This window comes from Oryctolagus cuniculus, chromosome 4, assembly GCF_051225735.1.
Source record: "Oryctolagus cuniculus isolate XC-2025 breed Fujian yellow rabbit chromosome 4, ASM5122573v1, whole genome shotgun sequence".
NCBI classification, from domain to species: Eukaryota; Metazoa; Chordata; class Mammalia; order Lagomorpha; family Leporidae; genus Oryctolagus; species Oryctolagus cuniculus.
The window spans coordinates 113,160,095-113,184,280 of NC_142870.1; the positions used below are offsets into that span (position 1 = coordinate 113,160,095).

Here is a 24,186-nt window from a genome sequence, read left to right on the forward strand (position 1 = left end):
TCTGAGAGTAGTCTGACGTTTCTCTCTTGCACGTTTTAGGATCTTTTCTTTATGTTTCACTGTGGAGAGTTTAATTACAACGTGTCGTGGTGAGGATCTCTTTTGGTCGTGTTTATTAGGGGTTCTGTGAGCTTCCTGTACTAGGATTTCTCTGCCCTTCTCCCAACCTGGGAAATTTTCTGCTAATATCTCACTAAAAAAGCCTTCTAATCCTTTCTCCCTCTCCATGCCTTCAGGAACTCCTAGTACCCGAATGTTGGGTTTTTTAATAGTATCCTGAAGATTCCTGACAATATGTTTTAGATTTCTAATTTGATCTTCTTTTCTTTGGTCTGACTGTATCCTTTCCTGTTCTCTTTCTTCTAAGTCCGATATTCTCTCTTCTGCTTCACCCATTCTGTTTGTAAGGCTCTCTATTGTGTTTTTCATTTGATCTATTGAATTCTTCACTTCAGTCACTATCACAGTTTCCTGTTGTACTAGTTGTTTTGTTTCATTTTGATTCCTCCTTAATATTTCATTTTCATGAGAGAGATTTTCTATCTTGTCCATTAAGGATTTCTGTAGTTCAAGAATTTGTTTTTGAGAACTTCTTAATGTTCTTATCAATTTTTTGAGATCTGCTTCTTGCATTTCTTCTATGTCATCATCCTCATAATCTTGAATTGGGGAGTCTTTTTCATTTGAGGGCGTCATGGTGACTTCCTTGTTTTTATTGCCTCGGTTTTTGCGTTTGTTATTTGGCATATTGGAGATATTTGGTTTCTTCACTGTGGTGCTTTTTCTTGTTATACTATGACTCTAGATTAAGTGGACTATCTGTTTTTGATGGAGCCTTAGGGCTTGAGATGGGTGTGGCCTGAGAGCTCTGTTTGGTGTGCCAAAGGTGACACTCCCAGATTAGGCGTGGTAAATCTCTCTCTCTCTCTCTCTCTCTCTCTCTCTCTCTTTCTTTTTTTGATTCAAAAGGGAAGTAATTCTGCACAGCTGAACAAAGTTGGAGGTAGTTAGCAGGCAAATGATATACCCACAGGAGCCAGAGATCGGAAGCTCTTTCCCAAGGACCACACAGGGAATCTGTTCGGCCCTCAGAGTGGGCTCAAATTCTCCTTCAGTCTCCCACTGGGTTGCCAAAGTTACGGAATTGTAGCGTCTCTGGAGAGTACTCACGTGAATTCTGTGAGTTCTCTCCCCCACCGTCTCTTTTTTCACAGTCTCAGTTCAGTAGCACCACAAATTTACTAGGTCCTAATCTCCTGTTAATTCGCCCCACCCAGAGTCAGGTTTTTCTGCTAGGTTCAGGGCCGGTGCAGACCTGAGGTCGCTCTGCTTATGACGTATGTCCAAGATGGCACCTGCTCTTTGTCTTGCTCGCCCTTGAGAGGTGAGCGGAGAATGAGAGACCCTTGTCTGTATAGTCACCCTCTCTCTCTCTCTCTCTCTCTCTCTTCCAGTTAGCCTGGTGAACTTTCCCCCACCGGGGGTCGTTCCCTCTAGTCTCCTCTCTCCGCTTGCCTGCCGGTGTCTCGGGCTATTGAGGTTCGGCTCACCTCGCGTTCCAGTGCTGGTGTGTTGATTCTGCCGCTGGTGTCCTGAACTGTGGGCTCCTAAGCTCTCCACGCAGGTCTGGTGTGAATCATGCATTCTGGAAGAGTTTCTTCTGCTGTTTCCTCCCCTACTCTTTCTTGAACCTGCAGTATCTCCACTTTTATTAAACTGTCTCTCCCCGGACTATCAGTGTGCTCCCTTCCTATTCCGCCATCTTGCCCTGTACATTAGATCTTTAAAACTTATTCATCCTGTTTATCTGAAACTTTATACTCTTTGACCAATAGCTCCCTAATTATTCCAACACCCAGGCCATGGCAATCACCATTCTACTCTTTGCTTCCATAAGCTCAACTTTTTCAGAGATAAATGAGATCATATGGTATTTATCTTTCTGTGTCTGTGTTATTTCATTTAGCATAATGTCCTGTAGGATATGGAAACAATCTTCTATCATCAGTGCATGAATGAAGCAAATATGGTGTGCATACACACACACTCGATGAAAGATTATTCAGTTTTAAGAAAGAATGAAATCTCACCATTTGCAACAAGATAAAAGTGTTGATAGATCAAAATAGTGATGCCTCCAATATAGGAAAACTTCATGAAAGAGTGTAGAAGATTTGAAATTAGAGTATTGTAAGGATAGATGTTAGAAATTAGCTAGTATTCTGACTCAAGCTCCACCGTTCTTTTCAATGCATATAATTCTTAATTATAGCTGGTATTTAGAAGTGTCTGTGGAAGGTTTTTACACTACTGATTCATGGACCTGAGCACAGGCAGATCTAAAACTCAGTCTCAGAGTGGGCATTTGGCACAGCTTTTGAGACACTGCTGGCGATATCTGTATCTCCTATTAAACTCCGCCACTTTCAATCCAGGTTCTTGCTAATGCACGCCCTGCAAGGCAGCAGTTATGGGCCAGGAACTTGGATCCCTGCCACCATTATGAGAGATCCAAATTGAGTTCTGACCTCCTGGCTTCAGTCTGGCTTAGCCTTGGCTGTTAGAGCCATTGAAGACTAAACCAGCAGATACGATGGAAAATGTCTATCAATATTTCAAACAAAATCAAAATAAATGAATAAATTTTAAATAAAAATCAGTGTCTTTAGAGTGGATATGAGACTCAGCATTAAAAAAAAATTCTTCCTTTGCCACATCTGATAATAAACAGCATAAAATTGAATTACAGGACTAATTTATAACAGTCCATCATGTATTTACCCAATTGATCTATGCTCAATAACTACTTGCTAAGTTTTAAAATAAATATAATGTGGTGAGATGAATGCTATTCTGAAAGTTATTTTATCCTCTGTAAAATGATCCTTTTAAAAAGCACTTGTATGAAAATTCTTAGATCCCTGACTATTTATTTTGTTTATGGGCAAATCACTTAAAATTCTTTTAGTATCTGTTTTCTCATTTGAAAAATATTGAATTTGAATAATTAAGTCCTATACTCCCCTACTGAGATTCTGTAAATCTTTTGGTTCAGGATCTTTACCCATAAAATTAGGGGTCTTCACTTTATGAAGTAGTTTCTGGATAGTAGTATTTTTATGTGTGTATATGATGAATTATTGGAGTGGTAGATCTATGTCGAACTGGAAAGTGGTTTTTGGTAGACCAATGCCAGTTTGTCTTTGAGCATATGCTTTTTTAACATTTTTATCCATCACCTAAATAAATTATGGTATAAGGTATCATGTTCTTCAAATTTGTTAGGCTAAAAAGCTAAATAATATAGAAATATTTTGTAGTCCTCTGATATGTATGTTATATGTATTTGGAAAATGCTACAGCCTAATCTATGCCTTCAGGAGATTATTAGATTTTAATCACTTTGTAAATTGAAGAAGAGGCAATACTAGTGTAAAGTAAGAACGTGGTTATAAACATGAGCTTCAAGAAGCAGGCTGCTTGCTTTCAAATTCCTCTTCCAATTTACTACCCAAATGGCTTTCAACATGCTGTGTGTCTCAGTTTCATCATATATAAAGTTAAGATGGTAAGTACTTTAAAAGTTCATGGGAAAATGAAATTAAATTACAAAGTTATTTTTACACAAAGGTAAGGCTATTTTTACACAAAAGTATTTTGAAATCCATGTATTTTTCTTCATAGTCTGAATTTTCAGTCTTTTTTGAAGACTCCTGTTAGGCATGGATTACAATATTTTTTTTTGCTCCAAACTATACAAGTTTCAATTTTATTTTTTCATCAAGTTTTGAGGACTCCTTATAGAAGTGCATATTTAATATATCAAAATTAGAACAGGGCCTGGTATATTTTAAATTCTGTATCATTTAGAAGCCCCTGACTTTTCTATGGAGATCTCATGAGTATGCATGGTCATTAGAACTATACAGCCGCGGCTCAATAGGCTAATCCTCTGCTTGCAGCATGGCGCTTGCACCCCAGGTTCTAGTCCCGGTCGGGGCGCCGGATTCTGTCCCGGTTGCTCCTCTTCCAGGCCAGCTCTCTTCTGTGCCCCAGGAGTGCATAGGAGGACGGCCCAAGTGCTTGGGCCCTGCACCCCATGGGAGACCAGGAGGAAGCACCTGGCTCCTGGCTTCGGATCAGTGGGGTGTGCCGGTTGCAGCGGCCATTGGGGGATGAACCAACGGAAAAGGAAGACCTTTCTCTCTGTCTCTCTCACTGTCCACTCTGCCTGTCAAACAAACAAACAAACAAAAACAAAAACCTGAAGAACTATACAGCTACTTATATTCTTGGCTAAAAAGTAACCCTTTCCCCCAGTAATCCATGAGTATCCGCTGGAGCCAAATACACATTCTGACCTTAGAATTCCTGGGCTTTCTTGCTTTTCATCTGAGATGGACTTCAACAATCTTCATTACTAATTAAGTAATAGGTGCTAAGCCAGAACACCTCATATTCATATTGTGATAAATATTCTCAGCTTACTGATGTGGTGGAAGTTTAGATAAGTGCTCTCAGTTCCCTTAGAATTCACCTACATGATGCTAAAATTGTGAGATCACACACACATGCACACATACTCATAAATAAGCTTTGTAAATAATGAGGTATGTTTCATGGATTTTACATAACTTTTGAGTGAACACTGCCGTCTATCGTAACATTCACTTTCATCTTAAGCAGAAAACAGTGGGATCTGTCAGTTAAAAATCTTTTGTGATACCCATTTGTTTTATACATTTTTTAAATATGTTAAGATTCTGTTATACAATCATTCTTTTTTTTTTTTTTTTTCATGAGCTAAATCCAGTATGGTTCATCATTAATTTTGAATACTCACTCATTTGACAAATAAGTCAAGGTCCTTTCTGAGGAAGTTTCAGATGATGTATTTCAGTCTTTCAATTGCCTCTTTCTTGTTTTGTAGAACTCCTCAGGAGCAACTTTTCAACATGGTGCCGAGTACATTCATAAATCCATGCAAAAATTCTAGTGAGGCACAGTGTTCTCAGAGGGAAAATGATGAAGACAGTGATGATCAATCAAGCCTGGGTTTGATATTTTCAAATTTATTATTTCAAATTGTATATACCAAGCATTAATCAGCATCTAGTTTTGGTTTTCTTTAATGTATTATTCTCAGCTGGATTATGTAACCCTTTATCTCCAGATAAAATCATGCACATTCTCTTTCTCTAGATTTACTTTGCCTTAATTAAAATAGTTTCATTTAAAAATTAATTTGCAAGCAATGTATATTTTACTTGAGCTGAGGAAACTGATAGTAGTTATATCTTTTCATGAATATTTAGGAGGTTTATTGCTGGTTTCATTATTTAAAGAAAAAAGAATTATCAGGTAAGTTGCATTCTTGATTATGTTATTTTATAATTTTCCTAGTTGAAGGGACACAAGTACAAAACCCAGCTCTTTTTCTGCCAGTAGAAGAATTAATCATTGAGAGACCTGAGCCATCTCTAAAGATAGTTGAATTGGATGATGTAAGTGCAAAATTACTATTCATATTTCTTTAAAAACAGGAAATTATAACATACAGTACATTTCATGTTATGTTGTTATGTTCTATAAAACGTTTTTTTTTTTATCTTTTATTTAATGAATATAAATTTCCAAAGTACGACTCATGGGTTACAATGGCTTCCCCCCCCCATACCGTCCCTCCCACCCACAACCCTCCTCTTTCCCACTCCCTCTCCCCTTCCATTCACATCAAGATTCATTTTAGATTATCTTAATATACAGAAGATCAGCTTAGTATACCTTAAGTAAGGATTTCAACAGTTTGCTCCCACACAGAAACATAAAGTGAAAAATAATAGATGATTTTTTTAAAATGATGATGAAATCAGATCAGACCTATTGTCATGTTTAATCCCAGTGAGAGTCAAGTTGGGAATTGATAATTTCTTTTTTCTTTTTTTTTTTTTTTTACAGAAGATCAGTTTAGTATACATTAAGTAAAGATTTCAATCGTTTGCACCCCCATAGAAACACAAAGTGAAATATACTGTTTGAGTACTCGTTATAGCATTAAGCCTCAGTGTACAGCACATTAAGGACAGAGATCCTACATGAGGAGTAAGTGCACAGTGACTCCTGTTGTTGACTTAACAAATTGACACTCCTGTTTATGGCATCAGTAATCTCCCTATGCACCAGTCATGAGTTTCCAAGGCTATGGAAGCCCCTTGAGTTCTCCGACTCTTATCTTGTTTAGACACGGTCATAGTCAAAGTGGAGGTTCTCTCCTCCCTTCAGAGAAAGGCACCTCCCTCTTTGAAGACCTGTTCTTTCCACTGGGATCTCACTCACAGAGATCTTTTTGCCAGAGTGTCTTGGCTTTCCATGCCTGAAATACTCTCATGGGCTTTTCAGCCAGATTGGAATGCCTTTAGGGCTGATTCTGAGGCCAGAGTGCTATTTAGGACATCCGCCATTCTATGAGTCTGCTGAGTATCTCACTTCCCATGTTGGATCACTCTCCCCTTTATTTATTCTATCAGTTAGTGTTAGCAGATACTAGACTTGTTTATGTGCTCCCTTTGACTCTTAGTCCTTTCATTATGATCAATTGTGAACTGAAATTGATCACTTGGAATAGTGAGATGGCATTGGCACATGCCACCTTGATGGGATTGAATTGGAATATAAAAAGTTTTATAAGTCAACATAGTTTAATTGGAAACTTACAAGTGTTTACATTTTTATTTTTTAATTTTTAAAAATTTCTTTCATTTGAGAGGCAGAGACAAAGAGAGATAGAAACAGAGAACAAGAATTCCTGTCTACTTATTTACTACTCCCCGAATGCCCATAAAAGCTGGGTTTAGGTTGTTAATCCATGTCTCACAAGTGGGTGGCCAGTTCTTCAGCCATCCTCCTGCTTCCCACGTTCTACATTAGCTGGTAGCTGGAAACAGTAGCCAGAGCTGTGCATTGAATCCAGGCACTCCAGTATGGGACTTATAGACATTTTAATTAGTGTGTTAACCACTGGTCAAACATCTGCTCACCTTAATAACTGCTTAAATTTAAACATGCTTGCAAGAATAAAACAATATTTAACTTTCAGAAATGTATTTTGTTATTTGGTTCATTTAGTTCTTCATGTTCTCTTAATTTTTAAGCAAGGTGAATCTTATTGTATGGTATTAAACAAAATTTATGTGCAAATTTAGTTTCTTGAATTCCATTAAGCAGTATTTCCTTTTAAAGGAATAAATAGCATTTCAGACTTTAGAGGTTTAGTAGAATACTATTTTAAACACTCACCCCTAGAAGAACCAGTAGAATCAGCTAGAGCCAGAGCCAGGCAGAGCCAGAGCTCCTGGCTGAAGGCTTGTGGTGTGACCAAACCCAGCACATTTCTGACTTTCTACTCATCTCATGGTAGCTGAATGTATCTTTTGTTCTAAACTTTTCTTTCTGCTGTGATTGTTGCAGAAAACTACTTGAATGGACAAAGTGCTCTTTTAAATAGTGTTTTATTCTTTAGGTCGATGGATAGATAGCTTCTGATTTGTTTTGTTTGCCTGGCAACATTTTTAGTTCTTCTCTGGTTAGGCTGGAGAAACTAGACAAATATCTTCACGTATATTTAAGTGCCTGAGCTATTCATCAAATTGTAGAACAAATTCATCAAATGCTGCAGAGTAGGGCTAAGACATGCCAGCCAGGAAACGAAGAAGCTTATAGTCACTCATCTACTTGACACTCAGTAGTTACCTAATAACATATAAGTTGTTATAGTTGGTTCTGGGTGTGACAGTAATGATAGAAGTGACTGATGCATCCAGTGCCCTCAAGAAACAACAGTAGAACGTGTATAGTTCACCCAGAACATGTATTATGGAATATAAATGGAGCACTCATGGCATTATTTGTAGGAAGAAAATACTCTAAATGTCACTCACAAGTTAGTTTGTTTAATATATAATAGATTTATTAAATACTGATATTATGTCACATGTATTTAATAAGACATATGAAGAGGATTTTGAAGAACCAGGAAACATTGTACCATACAAAGTTGAATTAGCTGATGCAGACAGTCAACCAAGGTAAGTTGTCACTACTTCACTTTGGACACTTATTAAAAAACACACATCAAAAAATCAACTATCTTCAAATAATAAATTTATAGAATCAAAATGTGTGACTTTAATATGTGATAAGCATTTTTAAAAGTTAAATATAATGATTCACTTAGTAATTCTGTAAAATTTATAGAGTTCATTTCCAAATGAAAAATAATAGCTAACTGTATCTGTTATTCTTGTTAAAATTTACTCTAAATTGCTTCACTGTGGAAGCTTTAGGATTTCAAGCTTTTGAGTATCAAATATTATATCTGATTAAGCAATCCTTTTACCAATTCTTTGTTCAGATTGGTTTAGTCTTCTGAAACATTTTTCAACAGCTGTGAGCTTAAGTGACCATCCTGGGCCCCAAATGCCTCAGGTATCTAGTAGCAAGGACTCAAGATATCTAATGCAAGTGTGCTTTTAGCAGCAGGGTTTTGATGAGAGATCTCTTTCCTATTTGTATCCCCAGGGAAGGAATGGCATTTGTGCTGTCTTTGTTCTTTTGTATACCTTACCATGTTCTGGCTTTGACACCTATGTAAGATTTTAGAGGCAGTGGAGAAAGTTACTGCTCAAGGTTTGGCAGTAGTTATACAGCTTTGGTTTGGAAGAGCCCATAGAGTATTATTTTGGTCTCCCTTGTGGAGATCATGAGTGGCACAGGAGAACCTTTTGGGTTACGCATAATCTGTGAGTTTAATGGTGGTATTCTGGAGAGCTTATTATAGATACTGGGCTTTGTTAAAATAGATTATTTAATTTATAAGGAATGTTATTTAAATTGTAACTATACGTATAAACAGTAATCATCATTAAAACCAAAACCTAAATACCACATGTTGGTTTTAAAATCATATAGATCATTGATGAAAAAATATGTTTATATAGTGGTAAAGCCTTCATTTCATTGATTTTCAGTGAGCTTGAGAAATAAATCTACATTTTAGAAGAGAAAATTTGAGGAATCAAACTTATTTCTGGATGTTTTGAAGAAAGAACTGTCAATTGAAATTTGCAGTTTAACTAGATTTGTTCTTATTACCTATTTCTTTTATATATATAATACTATTAAATACTTGTGGTTTAGGATATATGCGCAGTGAGGTTAAAACAAATCTTAAATTAACATAAATGACTATTATATTAAGATTTTACTATATTTGTTTCAATAAAATAAGACATTGTAATATCATTTCTGTGTTTCTATTCTTTTGCATTTCCCTAAACATGAAAGTTGTACAATTCATGATTATCAGAATAGCTTCCTGTATGAACATGACATCCATCCACAACATGTTTTAAACAAGGGAAGAACAGTTAACTTGCATCTTTGTCTGAGAAACAGCTTTACATACTGCAAAGATAACTTACAAGGTACCTTTTTTCTTGATATTTAATATTAACAATGATGTTAACAGCTTAATAAAACCAATAAATGTCACAATCTATAAAATATTTACCTTTACTAATAAGTCATTTTAAAGCCAGGAGATTTAGTACTCAAAAAAAAATTGGTAGAAAATATATACTTTTCGAGCATACAGTCTTTTTAGTCAGTGTTTGTAAGGAAAAAACCATCAGCTCTTTAGCAGTTAATCTGGGTGGGGCTAACATTTAAAAGAGTGTGTGGAAAGCCTGTTAGTGACAAAGGTCTGATTGCCACCCTGTTGCCTTCATTTGTATTAAATCTTTCCTTCAATGTTCATATTTAATGTGGTTTGATATAAGACAAAGCCTAGAGAAAACATCATCTTATTTGTCTGTTTGTTATTACCAATAATTTCCATGCAATCTATAGATGAGAACACTGCCTAAAAATGTCTACTTCTATTTCCATGTTGTAAGGTCAGCATTTAAAGAGAATCACAACAAAATATTCTGGCCTAGGAGTCAGATTTTGTTTACCTATCTGTCTTAAAATCACTCTGTGACCTTGACTTGTCACCTAAATTGGAACTCATTTTCCTAGGCTAAAATATGAGTAGATCATTTTCAGTTTTCCATTGAAATATTTTATTTGATATAAGATTGTAAGAAAGACTCAATAATTGTACCATGTGTGAACAATCCGAGGGGTCTAAAGGGCATTATTTAAAATTAATTGTAAATCTGGTGAATACCTTCTAACTTGGCAGCAGGAGGCAGACAACAGTGGGAGAATTTTGGTAATCCTGCCAGACTTGCAATTTCAACTATAAAGCCACTAAATCATTCTGGCCAAATACCAACTATACACATATAGGGATTTAGGACTTCCCATGACTGCAGATCTGGTCTGGAAGGCCAGTGTTGTGTGACTGAGCAGGAGTGTGGTGTTCTAGTTTCCTTTGGGTAAATGGTGATTACAAATGTCCATGTAAATGTTACTTTAATGATACATTGTAAAAATATTGATTTTTTTTCTAGCACTTTGAGCTTCATAGAAAAATTGAATAGAAAGAGCAAAGAGTTACCCTATACCATTTGCCCTCACACATGCTCAGCTTCCCCCAGTCAGCATCCCACACAATGCTAATTTGGTTTTTGCAGTTGGTAAGCCTATATTGACACATCATCCAAGGTCCACAGGCTTTTTAAAATTTATTCTTGATGTTGCCCATTCTATAGGTTTTGTTTTGATAAATGTATGACATATATCCACCATTTGTAATAACAAAGAATAGGTTTTCTGTCCTAAAAATCCTCTGGGCTCCAGCTGTTTATTCCTCCCTCCAACAAAGCCCTGGCTGCAACTTTTATTTTTTTTATATAATCTCCATAGTTTTGTTTTTTCCAGAATATCGTATAGTTGGAGTTATACAGTATGTGGCCTTTTCAAATTACTTACTTTCATTTATTATGCAGCTTAGTTTCCACCATATCTTTTAATGGTTTCTTTGATAGATGGACTATAGCTCGTTATTTATCACATTCACCAACTGAAGGACATTGTGGTTGCTTGCAAGCTTTGACAATTGTGAAAAACATCCACATATGGGCTTCTGTTTGACACAACTTTTTAATTCATTTGGGTAAATATCAATGAGTATGACTTTTGGATCAAAGTAAGAGTGTGTTTAGTTTCTTAAGAAATTGACAGTGTCTACCAACATTGATGTCTACCGTTTGCATTTCCTCCAAGAATGAGAGTTCCAACTCCTCCACATTCTCACCAGGATTTGTGTTGTCACTGTTTTATAGTTTTTCCATTTTAATAATTGTGCAGTGGTATGCCATTTTTGTTTTAGTTTCAATTGTCTAGCAACATATGATGCGGAACATTTTTATTATGCTTTTTTACCGTTTGTATATATCCTTTGATGAGGTATCTGTTCAGGTTTTCTGTCCATTTTTAAATTGGCTTGATTTTTTATTCTTGAATTTTAAGAATTTTGTTTATGGGTATGTTTGTATTTCAGATATCACTCCTTTATCAGATAAATATTTTCCAAGTGTTTCTTCCAGTCTTTAGGTTATATCCTCATAAACAGTGCTTTTTGCAATGCAGAAGTTTTTAATCTTATTGAAGTGCAACTTATCAATTATTTCATTGATACTGCACTTACAAACTCTTTTTCAAGGTTATCTAGGTTTCAATGTTTGCCATTTCACATTTAGTGTGATATATTTTAAATTAATTTTTTGAAGCTTATATAAACTGTGTCTAAATTAATTTTTTATTTTGCTGTGGATATCCATTTTTTTTCTTTATTTAAAAATTTATTCAGCAAATATAAATTTCCAAAGTACTGCTTATGGATTACAATGGCTTTCCCCCCATAACTTCCCTCCCACCCACAACCCTCACAACTCCTGCTCCCTCTCCCATTCCATTCACATCAAGATTCATTTTCAATTATCTTTTTATACAGAAGATCAATTTAGTATATATTAAGTAAAGATTTCAACAGTTTGCACCCACACAAAACATAAAATGTAAAGTACTGTTTGAGTACTAGTTATATCATTAATTCACATTGTATAACACCTTAAGGACAGAGATGCTACATGGGTCATAAGCGCACAATGACTCTTGTTGTTGACTTAACAAATTGACACTCTTGTTTATGGTATCAGTAATCTCCCTAGGCTCTTGCCAAGGCTATGGAAGCCGCCTTTTGAGTTTGTGGACATCAATCTTACTTAGACAAGGTCATAGTCAAAGTGTAAGTTCTCTTCTCCATTAGGAGAAAGGTGCCTCCTTCTTTGATGGTCCATTCTTTCTACTAGGATCTCACTCCCAGAGATCTTTCATTTAGTGTTGTTTTTTTTTTTTTTTTTTTTTTTTTTCCAGAGTGTCTTGGCTTCCCATGCCTAAAATACTCTCATGGGCACTTCAGCCAGATTCGAATGCCTTAAGGGCTGATTCTGAGGCCAAGGTGTTGTTTAGGATATCTGCCATTCTATGAGTCTGCTGTGTATCCCGATCGTTCTCTCCCTTTTTTATTCTATCAGTTAGTATTAGCAGACACTAGTCTTGTTTGTGTGATCCCTTTGACTCTTAGACCTATCTGTGATCAATTGTGAACTGAAATTGATCACTTTGACTAGTGAGATGGCATTGGTGCATGCCACCTTGATGGATTTCAATTGGAATCCCCTGGCACATTTCTAACTCCACCATTTGGGGCAAGTCCAATTGAGAATGTCCCAAATTGTACATCTCCTCCCTCTCTTATTCCCACTCTTATATTTAACAGGGATCACTTTTCAGTTAAATTTAAACACCTAAGAATAATTGTGTATTAATTACAGAGTTAAACCAATAGTATTAAGTAGGACAAAAAATACTAAAAGGGATAAAGTATTAAGTTCTACATCAAGTCAGGAAAAGGGCCGATCAAGTCACTCTTTCTCATAGTGTCCATTTCACTTCAACAGGTTTCCTTTTTGGTGCTCAGTTAGTTGTCACCAATGAGGGAGAACATATGATATTTGTCCCCCTGGGACTGGTTTATTTCACTAAGCATGATGTGTTCCAGATTCCTCCATTTTGTTGCAAATGACCGGATTTCATTTTTTTTACTGCTGTATAGTATTCTAAAGAGTACATGTCCCATAATTTCTTTATCCAGTATACTGTTGATGGGCATTTGGGTTGGTTCCAGGTCTTTGCTATTGTGAATTGAGCTGCAATAAACATTAAGGTGCAGACCGCTTTTTTGTTTGCCAATTTAAATTCCTTTGGGTAAATTCCAAGGAGTGGGATGGCTGGGTTGTATGGTAGGGTATATTCAGGTTTCTGAGGAATTTCCAGACTGAGTTCCATAGTGGATTTACCAGTTTGCATTCCTACCCACAGTGGGTTAGTGTCCCTTTTTCCCCACATCCTTGCCAGCATCTGTTGTTGGTAGATTTCTGTATGTGAGCCATTCTAACCAGAGTGATGTGAAACCTTATTGTGTTTTTGATTTGCATTTCCTTGATTGCTAGTGATCCTGAACATTTTTTCATGTGTCTGTTGGCCATTTGGATTTCCTCTTTTGTAAAATATCTATTGAGGTCCTTGGCCCATCTCTTAAGTGGGTTGCCTGTTTTGTTGTGGAGTTTCTTGATCTCTTTGTAGTTTCTGGTTATCAACCCTTTATCTGTTGCATAGTTTGCAAATATATTTTCCCATTCTGTCGGTTGCCTCTTCACTTTCCTGTTTCTTTTGCAATGGAGAAACTTCTCAATTTGATGCGATCCCAAATGTTAATTTTGGCTTTGACTGCCTGTGCTTCCATTGTCTTTTCCAAGAAGTCCTTGCCTGTGCCTATATCTTGCAGGGTTTCTCCAGTGTTCTCTAATAATTTGATGCTGTCAGGTCGTAGATTCAGGTCTTTAATCCATGTTGAGTAGAATTTCGTGTAAGGTGAAAGGAAGGGGTCTTGCTTCATGCTTCTGCACATGGAAATCCAGTTTTCAGAGTACCATTTATTGAATAGACTGTCCTTACTCCAGGGATTGGTTTTGGATCCTTGAAAAAATGTAAATTGGCTGTAGATGTTTGGGTTGATTTCTGGTGTTTCTATTCTGTTCCATTGGTCTATCCATCTGTTTCTGTACCAGTACCATGCTGTTTTGATAACGACTGCCCTGTAGTATGTCCTGAAATCTGGTATTGTGATGTCTCTGGTTTTGTTTCTGTTATACAAGTTTGATTTATCTATTCGAGGTCTCCTGTGTCTCCATATGAATTTCAGCATCATTTTTTCCAGATCTGAGAAGAATGTCTTTGGTATTTTGATTGGTATCACATTGAATCTATAAATTGTTTTGGGAGAATGGACATTTTTATGATATTGATTCTTCCATTCCATGAGCATGGAAGATTTTTCTATTTTTTGGTATCCTCTTCTATTTCTTTCTTTAAGATTTTGTAATTCTCATCGTAGAGATCTTTAACATCCTTGGTTAAGTTTATTCCAAGGTATTTGATTGTTTTTGTAGCTATTGTGAATGGGATTGATCTTAGAAGTTCTTTCTCAACCATGGTATTGCCTGAGTATGCAAAGGCTGTTGATTTTTGTGCATTGATTTTATATCCTGCTACTTTGCCAAACTCTTCTTTTTTATTTTATTTTATTTTATTTTTTTTGACAGGCAGAATGGACAGTGAGAGAGAGAGAGGCAGAGAGAAAGGTCTTCCTTTTGCCGTTGGTTCACCTTCCAAAAGCTGCCGCGGCCGATGTGCTGCGACTGGCGCACCATGCTGAATCGATGGCAGGAGCCAGGTACTTATCCTGGTCTCCCATGGGGTGCAGGGCCCAAGGATTTGGGCCATCCTGTACTGCACTCCCTGGCCACAGCAGATAGCTGGCCTGGAAGAGGGGCAACCGGGATAGAACCCCGACCGGGACTAGAACCCGGTGTGCCGGTGCCACAAGGCGGAGGATTAGCCTAGTGAGCCACGGCACCGGCCTTGCCAAACTCTTCTATGAGTTCCAATAGTCTCTTAGTAGGGTTCTTTGGATTCCATAAATAAAGAATCATATTTTCTACAATGAGGGCCAGTTTGACTTCTTCCTTCCCAACTTGTATCCCTTTAATTTATTTTTCTTGCCTAATAGTTCTGGCTAAAACTTCCAGAATGTATTGAATAGCAGTGGTGAGAGTGGGCATTCGTGCCTGGTACCAGATCTCAGTGGAAATGCTTCCAACTTTTCCCCATTGAATAGGATGCTGGCTGTGGGTTTTTCATAAATTGCTTTGATTTTATTGAGGAATGTTCCTTCTATACCCAATTTGCTTAGAGTTTTCATCATGAAAGGGTGTTGTATTTTATCAAATGCTTTCTCTGCATCTATTGAGATAATCATATGGTTTTTCTTCTGCAGTTTGGTAATGTGGTGTATCACATTGATTAATTTGTGAACATTGAACCATCCCTGCATACCAGGGATAAATCCCACTGGTATGGGTGGATGATCTTTCTGATGTTTTGTTGCATTCTATTGGCCAGAATTTTATTGAGGATTTTTGCATCTATGTTCATTAGGGGTACTGGTCTGTAATTCTCTTTCAGTGCTGCACCTTTTTCTGGCTTAGGAATTAAGGTGATGCTGGCTTCATAGAAAGAATTTGGGAGGATTTCCTCTTTTTTGATTATTCTGAATTGTTTGAGAAGAATTGGAGTTAGTTCTTTAAATGTCTGGTAGAATTCAGCAGTGAATCCATCTGGTCCTGGGCTTTTCTTTGTTGGGAGGGCCTTTATTTCTGTCTCAGTTATGGGTCTGTTTAGGTTTTCTATATCTTCCTGGTTTAATTTAGGTAGGTTGCATGTGTCCAGGATCTATCCATTTCTGATAGATTTCCCTGTTTGCTGGCATACAAGTCCTTGTAGTAATTTCTGATGATTCTTCTTATTTCTGTGGGGTCTGTTTTTACGTTTCCTTTTTCATCTCTGATTTTATTGATTTGGGTCTTTTCTCTTGTTTTTTTTAGTTAGTTGGGCCAATGGGGTGTCAATTTTGTTTATTTTTTCAAAAAAACAGCTCCTCATTTGGCTGATTTTTTTTTTTTTGGATTCAATCCTGTTGATTTCTTCTCTGATTTTAATTATTTCTCTTCTCCTACTAGATTTGGGTCTGGTTTGCTGTAGGTTTTCTAGATCCTTGAGATGCATTGAAAGCTCATCTATTTGGTGCCTTTCCAATTTCTTGATGTAGGTACCTATTGCTATAAACTTTCCTTTTAACATTGCTTTTGTTGTATACCATAAGTTTTGATATGTTGTACTGTTATTCTCATTTACGCCCAGAAAGTTTTTGATTTCTCTTTTGATTTCTTCTATGATTCAGTGTTCATTCAGCAGCATGTGGTTCAGTCTCCATGTGTTTGCATATGCTCTAGGGATTTCTGAGTTGCTAATTTCCAACTTTATTCCCCTGTGGTCTGAGAAGCTGCATGGTATGATTCTAATTCTTTTGAATTTGCTGAGACTTGCTTTATGGCCTAGTATGTGGTCAATCCTGGAGTAGGTGTGGATATCGAATTTTTATACCACCAATTATCTGAAAGCTTAGCACATCTTCATTGTATTGTCCTTTCTTTGTCAGCGATTAGTTGACTATATTTGTATGGGTCTAGTGTGGGTTCTCGGTTTTGTTCTTTGATCTTTTTGTTTTTGTCAACAAAACATTGTCTTGATTGTTGTAGATTGATAATAATTCTTGAGGAAAGTTGTGTCAGTCTTGTTACTTGTTATTTTCCTTTCATATTTCATTGGCTATTCTGAGTCATTTGCCTTTCCATATATACTTCAGAATTAGTTTGTCCATATCCACTGAGTCAGGTGAGATTTTGATTGAGATTTCCTTGATTGTATAGATTGAGTTGGAAAGAGCTTCCATTTTGACAATATTGAATCTGCTCATCCATGAGCGTGGAATATCACTCCATTTGTTTTGTTATTTAGTATCTTTCAATCAGGACTTTGAAGTTTTTTTATTTAAGATTTATTTATTTATTTGAAAGCCAGAGTTACACAGAGAGAGGAGATGCAGAGAGGGAGAGGGGTTGTCTTCCATCCAATGATTCACTCCCCAATTCGCCACATCGGCCGGAGCTGTGCTAATTGGAAGCCAGGAGCCAGGAGCCAGGAGCTTCTTCTGGGTCTCCAGGGGCCCAGGACTTGGACCATCCTACTGCTTTTCCAGGCCATTGCAGAGAGCTGGATTGGAAGTGGAGGAGCAAGGACCCGAACTAGTGCCAATATGGGATGCCAGCATGGCAGGTGGCAGCTTTATCCACTGTGCCATGGTGCTGGTCCCAACTAAATTATATTGTACCTCCACTTTATTACATTTTAAATATTATTAAAAGGTTTTTTTTAAATATTCTCAGCAACAATGACTCTTAATAGTGGGATTTTGCAATCTTGTAAACAAATTATTGAAGATAGTTTGAGACATTTCAGTGTAGGAAATTATATCTTTTTCTACTACAAATCTTTAATTTCCCTTCTGATTTCAGAGGGTAACTATGGCATTTTTCTGGAATTTTTGTTGTGTTGAATAGCTTTTATAGAATGTTCTAATGAAGATATTGCTCTGACATATAAGTTATTTAGTTTCTCAGAGTATTTGTGATATTTGAGAAGTGTGACGATAGTTGAAAGTCAAAGTTCTAGCTGTAATGTGGAATTATCAAGTTTATATAACATTTGATTGCAACACGTAAATCTGTAAAGCAGAATTTGCATCATTGGAAACTATTTTAGTCAAAGCTCACACTATTTTATGCAGCAAATTTATATAGATATTTATTTTGGAAAGAGAAGAGGAAATAATAAGATGAAGCTGAATTTAATCTAACTAATAATATTACATAATTTTTTAAAAATGAAACAAATATGTTACAAAAATCCTTAAATAATTTTCATTTTTTTTAAGAAAATCTAGACCATTTATTGATTTGATCACCCTATCTGCACATTATGATCATCAGGAGAATGTGGTGTGGGAAAATAGAAACAGACCATTGCCAGAGCCCCACTTCCCATGTCTGATATAATTGCTTTGGGGTCATGCCCATGCACTGACAATTTTAAAGAGTTACCTTTAGATGATTTCATTGTGTGGACAGGTTGAAAACCAATTATCTAAACCAAGTGATTTATTTAAAGCAGACATAATGAGCTGGTGACTAAGATAATCTTGCTCATTTTATGGCTTTCTAGAGGCAGGTATCCCAGCTGCATATTTTCTGTCCACTAACTGCCATCTGGCAGATTTCCCTTTGTGCGCTCTTTGTCACTGGGTGCGCAAGAGAAAAGAGGAAAATGTGGAAAACAGTTTCTCTGTGGTTTAGCTTTCATGAATTTTAGTTGTGGGAATTAAACCACCGAATGAAATTAAAATTTGCCTCAATTTCAAGGTTTCTTTACAAAATAAAATTTTGCCTCCATCCATTATTCTGTTTCATTAATGTCTGTTTAAGTAAATTATGATTACAACTTATGAATGTAAGCAAAAAGGGTGTTTTAACCCTGAAATCTCAATAAAGACATGCTGAAAAAAATGGTGTTTAATTGATAGAAATATTCATCTAGAACTTTTGGTTAGTGAACAGTTTAATTTATTTGTTTGCATGTATTTATTTAGGTTTTATAAATGTTTTCAGTCTAATCAATTTATTTTTTACATTTATTTATTTACCTTTTTTAAATGTGTATTTTCAGCAGCAGGAACTTCAAATGCAGATTTTGACAATGTGGCGGATTCTGATGTTTATTCTGATATTGATAACGTAGCAGAAAGCAACTCTTTTAAAAGAAATGTAAACGAGAAAAGTATAGATGGAGAAAGTAATCAAAAATCTGATTATTCCTGCATAAAACTTGAGAACAAGGATTCTCTGGCAAATAATACAGATTTAGGGAAACCTCCCATTGAAGAGAAATTATCTCAAGATATCAATGATTCCTTGGAATTTAGCAATCTGCATAAGAGGCCACATTTTGAAGATTCTAAAACAACAGAGTCACCACTGGTAAATATCGTTATGTTTATTATGTTAAAATTTGTATAAGCAACAATTCCATAAGCAAGTATTATATTGGCATAATACATTATTAAATGATGCTTTTCTGTAAAAGGTGCTACTTTATATAATCAATGAGGTAATTTAAGAGTGACTCATGGGAAAAATTTAATGACTTAAGAACAGATCCTAACAGGGTGAATGCAATTTTAACAAATGGTTTTCTCCATGCAACATAATAAGAGTGTAGTTACTTTGTCAAGTGAATTTATTATTATGAATGAAATAGTAGGATAAGTTTTTTTAGTTGTTTTACTATAATATAGTCACTGGTTAAGATGAAGCAGATTTGTATATATACCAGTTTGTGTGTTTTAATGGAATTATAAGGTGAAGAAGGTAATTCCTTCTTTAATATGACTATTAAAAATAGAGGTGTTAGTTTTGTTTCTTTTCAGAGGTTTAAAAGTCATTTGAAATTAATTCACTCAATGTCTGAACTGAAGAGGGAAACAGAAAAGCAGGATTAATACTTAAGCTGATGCTGCTTCTGTTTGGGGAAATGCTTCCTGTCCCTACTTTGACAGGTGTTGTGCCTTTATAAGGTGAGAATTGGGAACAGAGGCCACTAAAAACGATTGAATGCTAAAGATCTGTTCAGTCACTAAAGAAATGGAACAGGAGAACTATTCATAGGTGCCAAACGACGAAAGGAAATTGATTTCTGCTGGGGATTTGGGCAGGGGCAATTAAATATCTGACATGAACAATAGAAATTTGGGCTTTAATTTACCATAGGTCTGGATGCAATCATCCAAACAAACATTTGAATATGCATTTCTAGCCTGGAATTTCCAAGCTAAAAATTTAAGATTACTGGTAATCTTTATCTGTTGATATCCTAATGTATGTGGCAGAAGTAAATCCTAGTAACTCAAAGAAGGACATTACCACAACTTGGTGCAGAATAAATTCTCCTCCACCCCCAAAAGAAAGTCCTGTTTCAGATGTGCTCTTCTCCTAATGAACAAAATAGCTGATCAGAGCACGACTTTCAGCACAGAAATATATAGGAATCCTAGTATTCCAGTTTCTACCAGGTTTCAGGATGAGGACGAAGTACACTTGCCATATGGTGTGCTGTGTGTTACAGGAGCAGAATGTTGACTTCAGGGAGCCCTGTTCTCTTGTACTGGGTAGTAAGCCTGCCTGAACTTTGTTCTAGAGGAAGACATTGTCTTTATTACAATGGACAGTAAACAAGCCTGCTCTTTGTTCTGGAGAAAAGCACAATTTCTGTCCTTGAGATTGTATTTAAAATGCTTAAAATAAAGAAAATAAGGGGTTAAAATTCTAAGAATAAGATACTGTTTTATACATGAAAGCCAGTCAAGCATTCAGAATACTTACATTGAAACTGTAATTAAATGGAAGCAATAAATGGAATCTTTTGGTTTTTTTTAGAAAGGTCTTCCTTCCATTGGTTCACTCCCCAAATAGCTGCTACAGCTGGCACGCTGTGCCAATCCGAAGCCAGGAGCCAAGTGCTTCCTCCCGGTCTTCCATGCAATTGCAGGACCCAAGGACTTGGCCATCCTCCATTGCCTTCCTGGGCAACAGCAGAGAGCTGGACCGGAAGAAGAGCAACTGGGACAGAATCTGGCGCCCAGACCGGGACTAGAACCCAGTGTGCCGGCACCACCGGCGGAGGATTAGCCTAGTGAGCCACGGTACCAACCAATAAATGGAATCTTAAATACAAATAAACAAATAATGAGTAGCCTGGAAGATAAATTTAAATAAATCATTTTCATTGCATCGATGATATACAATGAATGAGGATTGACACAATATAACTCCAGGACAGTCTAAGTAAAAACAAATCCACAACATGACAAATTTTGAGATACGTCATTACATGATAGACAGCCTTAAAAATCTACCAGTGATAATAGGAAATTGTGGCCGGCACCGCGGCTCAATAAGCTAACCTTCACCTAGTGGCGCTGGCACACCGGGTTCTAGTCCCGGTCGGGGCGCCAGATTCTGTCCCGGTTGCCTCTCTTCCAGGCCAGCTCTCTGCTGTGGCCCGGAAAGGCAGTGGAGGATGGCCCAAGTGTTTGGGGCCTGCACCCCATGGGAGACCAGGAGAAGCACCTGGCTCCTGCCTTCGAATCAGTGCGGTGCGCCGGCCGAGCGCGCCAGCCGTGGCGGCCATTGGAGGATGAACCAACAGCAAAAGGAAGACTCTCTCTCTCACTGTCCACTCTGCCTGTCAAAAAAAAAAAAAAAAAAAAAAAAAAAAAAAAAAAAAAAAAAACCAAAAACAAAAAACAAAAAACAAACAAACAAAAAAAACAACGAATAGGAAATTGTCTCCAGAGAAGAATAATTGCTAGATTGTCAGTAAATTCTAAGGCAAGTCTACAGATAGCTTCAATGGCCTAACATTGTAGAAAATTGTCTTTAAAATTCTGAGAGAAATGATTTAAATTCTAAAACTCCAAGACTTGCAAACATGCCATGTAAAGCAGAATAAAATAATGAAACGTGTAGATGTATATAAAAATATGCAAGAAATTTACTTGTTACTACCCTGCTTGCATGACCAACTGAAGAAAGAAACAACCCAAAGGAAAACATGGGATCCAAAAAATTGCTGGGAAAGGGGAAAGGGATTGGAAGATACGATAAACAAATTGTATATATTATAAATAATTATTATAATAACCAATTTGAGGGTAATAAAAGTATATTTGATGGGAAAAATATAAAGCCATAATTTGAAAAATAACGCCTGCCTGCAATGTTGGTATCCCATATGGGCCCTGGTTCATGTCCCAGCTATTCCACTTCCCATTCATCTCCCTGCTAATGGTCTAGGGAAAGCAGTGGGGACGGTCCAAGTGTTTGGGCACCTGTTACCCATGTAGGAAGTCCGAATGAAGTTCCTGGCTCCCAGCTTTCGCCTTGACAAGTGCTGGCTGTTGAGGCCATGTGGAGAGTGAAGCAGCAGATGGACAACCTCTCTCTCTCTCTCTCTCTCTGCAGCTCTCTCTGTAATCCTGATTTTCAAAATAAATGGATCAGTCTTTTTTTAAAAAAGATATAAATAGATTTTAAACTACTAAGCCATTATATTATATATCTATATTATATTAACTAAATTTTAATTATATTAACTAAATTTTAATGAATTATACATGTTAAATACTTTAAGAGCAACAACTAAAACATTACAAACATAGAGGGAAAAAGGACCATAGAACACTCAGTTAATTGAGATAGGAAAGAAAAACATAAGAGAAACAATGGAAGAGTAAATGTTGGATGTTATGTCCTCCAGGATCTTTCAGATTTTATTTTTTGAGCAAAGGCTTTGGCCCCTCTCTTTCAAAGTATATTTTTAAGGATTGGTTATATGAAAATAGTCTGTCTTGGAAGACAAAGACCATACTTTCTTCAGAGCAAGGAGCAGGCTTGTTTATTGTTTAGTGTTATAAATAGAATGTTTTCTACAGAAAGGACAGTAAAAATGGCAGGCAGAGCTACTGCCCCGTATAAAAGAGGGTTCCTTAAGCTCAGAAATTTCATGTAACGTAACCCCCAGTATGTGCAGGTGTCACCCAACTGCCTTCCTGATATTCTGTGGGAAGTGGGTCCTGGGAATTGGTGCAAATGATGATACTCTGACTACTGTTGTTGGTGTTAATAATGAAACCCTTTATCTCTGAGCATAAATTTATGGGTCTTCTACCAGCATCCCTGATGTGTAACAGGTTACAGCTAGGGGAAGATCTCAGAGGCTTCACAGTTCTTGATGGATAAAAAAGGCAGACAGAAATAAATCCAAGCATAAAAGTCATAGAATTAATGTGAACAGATTAAATTGTGTAATTTGTAGTTCCATCTTCTTGTAAATAAAACAAATCCCATATAGGTGCTTTTGCTGAATTAAAAAATGGAAGGAAGTGCCAATGCTGTGGTACAGTGGGTTAAAGTCTTGGCCTGCAGTGCCAGCATTGCTTACAGGCGCCGGTTGAAGTCCTGGCTGCTCCACTTGCAGTCCAGCTCCCTGGGGAAGCAGCACAGGATGACCTACATGCTTGGGCCTTTGCACCCACGTGGGAGACCCAGAGGAAGCTCCTCGCTTCTGGCCTTGGCCTGGCCTAGCCCTGGTCATTGTGGCTATTTGGGAAGTGAACCAATGGATGGAAGACCTCTCTCTCTTACTTTCTCTCTCTCTCTCTCTCTCTTTCTCTCTCTCTACCTCTACCTCTCTACCTCTTTCTGTAACTCTGCCTTTCAAATAAATAAAAATGAATCTTTTAAAAAAAAGGAGGAAAAAAGCTATGCAAAACATGGTGGGGAAGTTTGAGAGTAAAGGTGAGCACAATTAGAAAAAAAAATAATGAAAAATATCTGATAGTAAAATTACCAGGGTAGAAGTGTCATTATATTTGGTAAAATGAATTATCAGGAAGATTAAAGAAAATCTGAGTATTTACCTACAAATGAAATCTCAGATATATTGTAACCTAAATTGCCAGAATCGCATGGTGTTAATTCAGTAGGCATCTCCATCAACCCAATTGAATTTTTTTTTATTTATTTATTTTATTTAGTAAATATAAATTTCCAAAGTACAGTTTATGGATTACAATGCCCCCCCCATAATTTCTCTCCCACTCGCACCCCTCCCATCTCTTGCTCCCTCTCCCATTCCATTCACATCAAGATTCATTTTCAATTCTCTTTATATACAGAAGATTGATTTAGTATATATTAAGTAAAGATTTCATCAGTTTGCACCCACATAGAAACACAAAGTGTAAAATACTGTTTGAGTACTAGTTATAGCATTACTTCACATTGTGCAACACATTAAGGACAGATCCCACATGAGAAGTAAGTATACAGTGACTCCTTTTGTTGACTTAACAATTCGACACTCTTATTTATGGTGTCAGTAATCTCCTTAGGCTCTAGTCATGAGTTGCCAAGGCTATGGAAGCCTTTTGAGTTCGCTGACTTCGATCTTATTCCAACAGGGTCATAGTCAAAGTGTAAGTTGTCTCCTCCCTTCAGAGAAAGGTACCTCCTTCTTTGATGGCCCCATTCTTTCCACTGGGAT

At 36.8% G+C, this 24,186-nt stretch overlaps 1 protein-coding gene across 5 annotated transcripts in view; it reads left to right on the plus strand.

Annotated features, from left to right (window-relative positions):
• The window catches only part of ZBBX (zinc finger B-box domain containing), a 164,559-nt gene that overhangs the window by 87,298 nt on the left and 53,075 nt on the right, over positions 1 to 24,186 (plus strand). For 2 of the 5 annotated variants that reach the window (XR_016232581.1, XM_089331012.1), the window contains exons 11-15: positions 4,931 to 5,055; positions 5,404 to 5,504; positions 8,005 to 8,084; positions 9,343 to 9,482; positions 18,751 to 19,061. Coding sequence is in view for 4 of the 5 variants with exons in the window: in XM_089331012.1 (XP_089187138.1) it covers positions 4,931 to 5,055; positions 5,404 to 5,504; positions 8,005 to 8,084; positions 9,343 to 9,482; positions 18,751 to 19,061 (757 nt within the window). In the remaining variant the exon portion in view is untranslated. The remainder of the gene's footprint in view (positions 1 to 4,930; positions 5,056 to 5,403; positions 5,505 to 8,004; positions 8,085 to 9,342; positions 9,483 to 18,750; positions 19,062 to 24,186) is intronic. The other 3 variants (XM_089331010.1, XM_089331013.1, XM_089331011.1) reach the window with 2 other exon arrangements.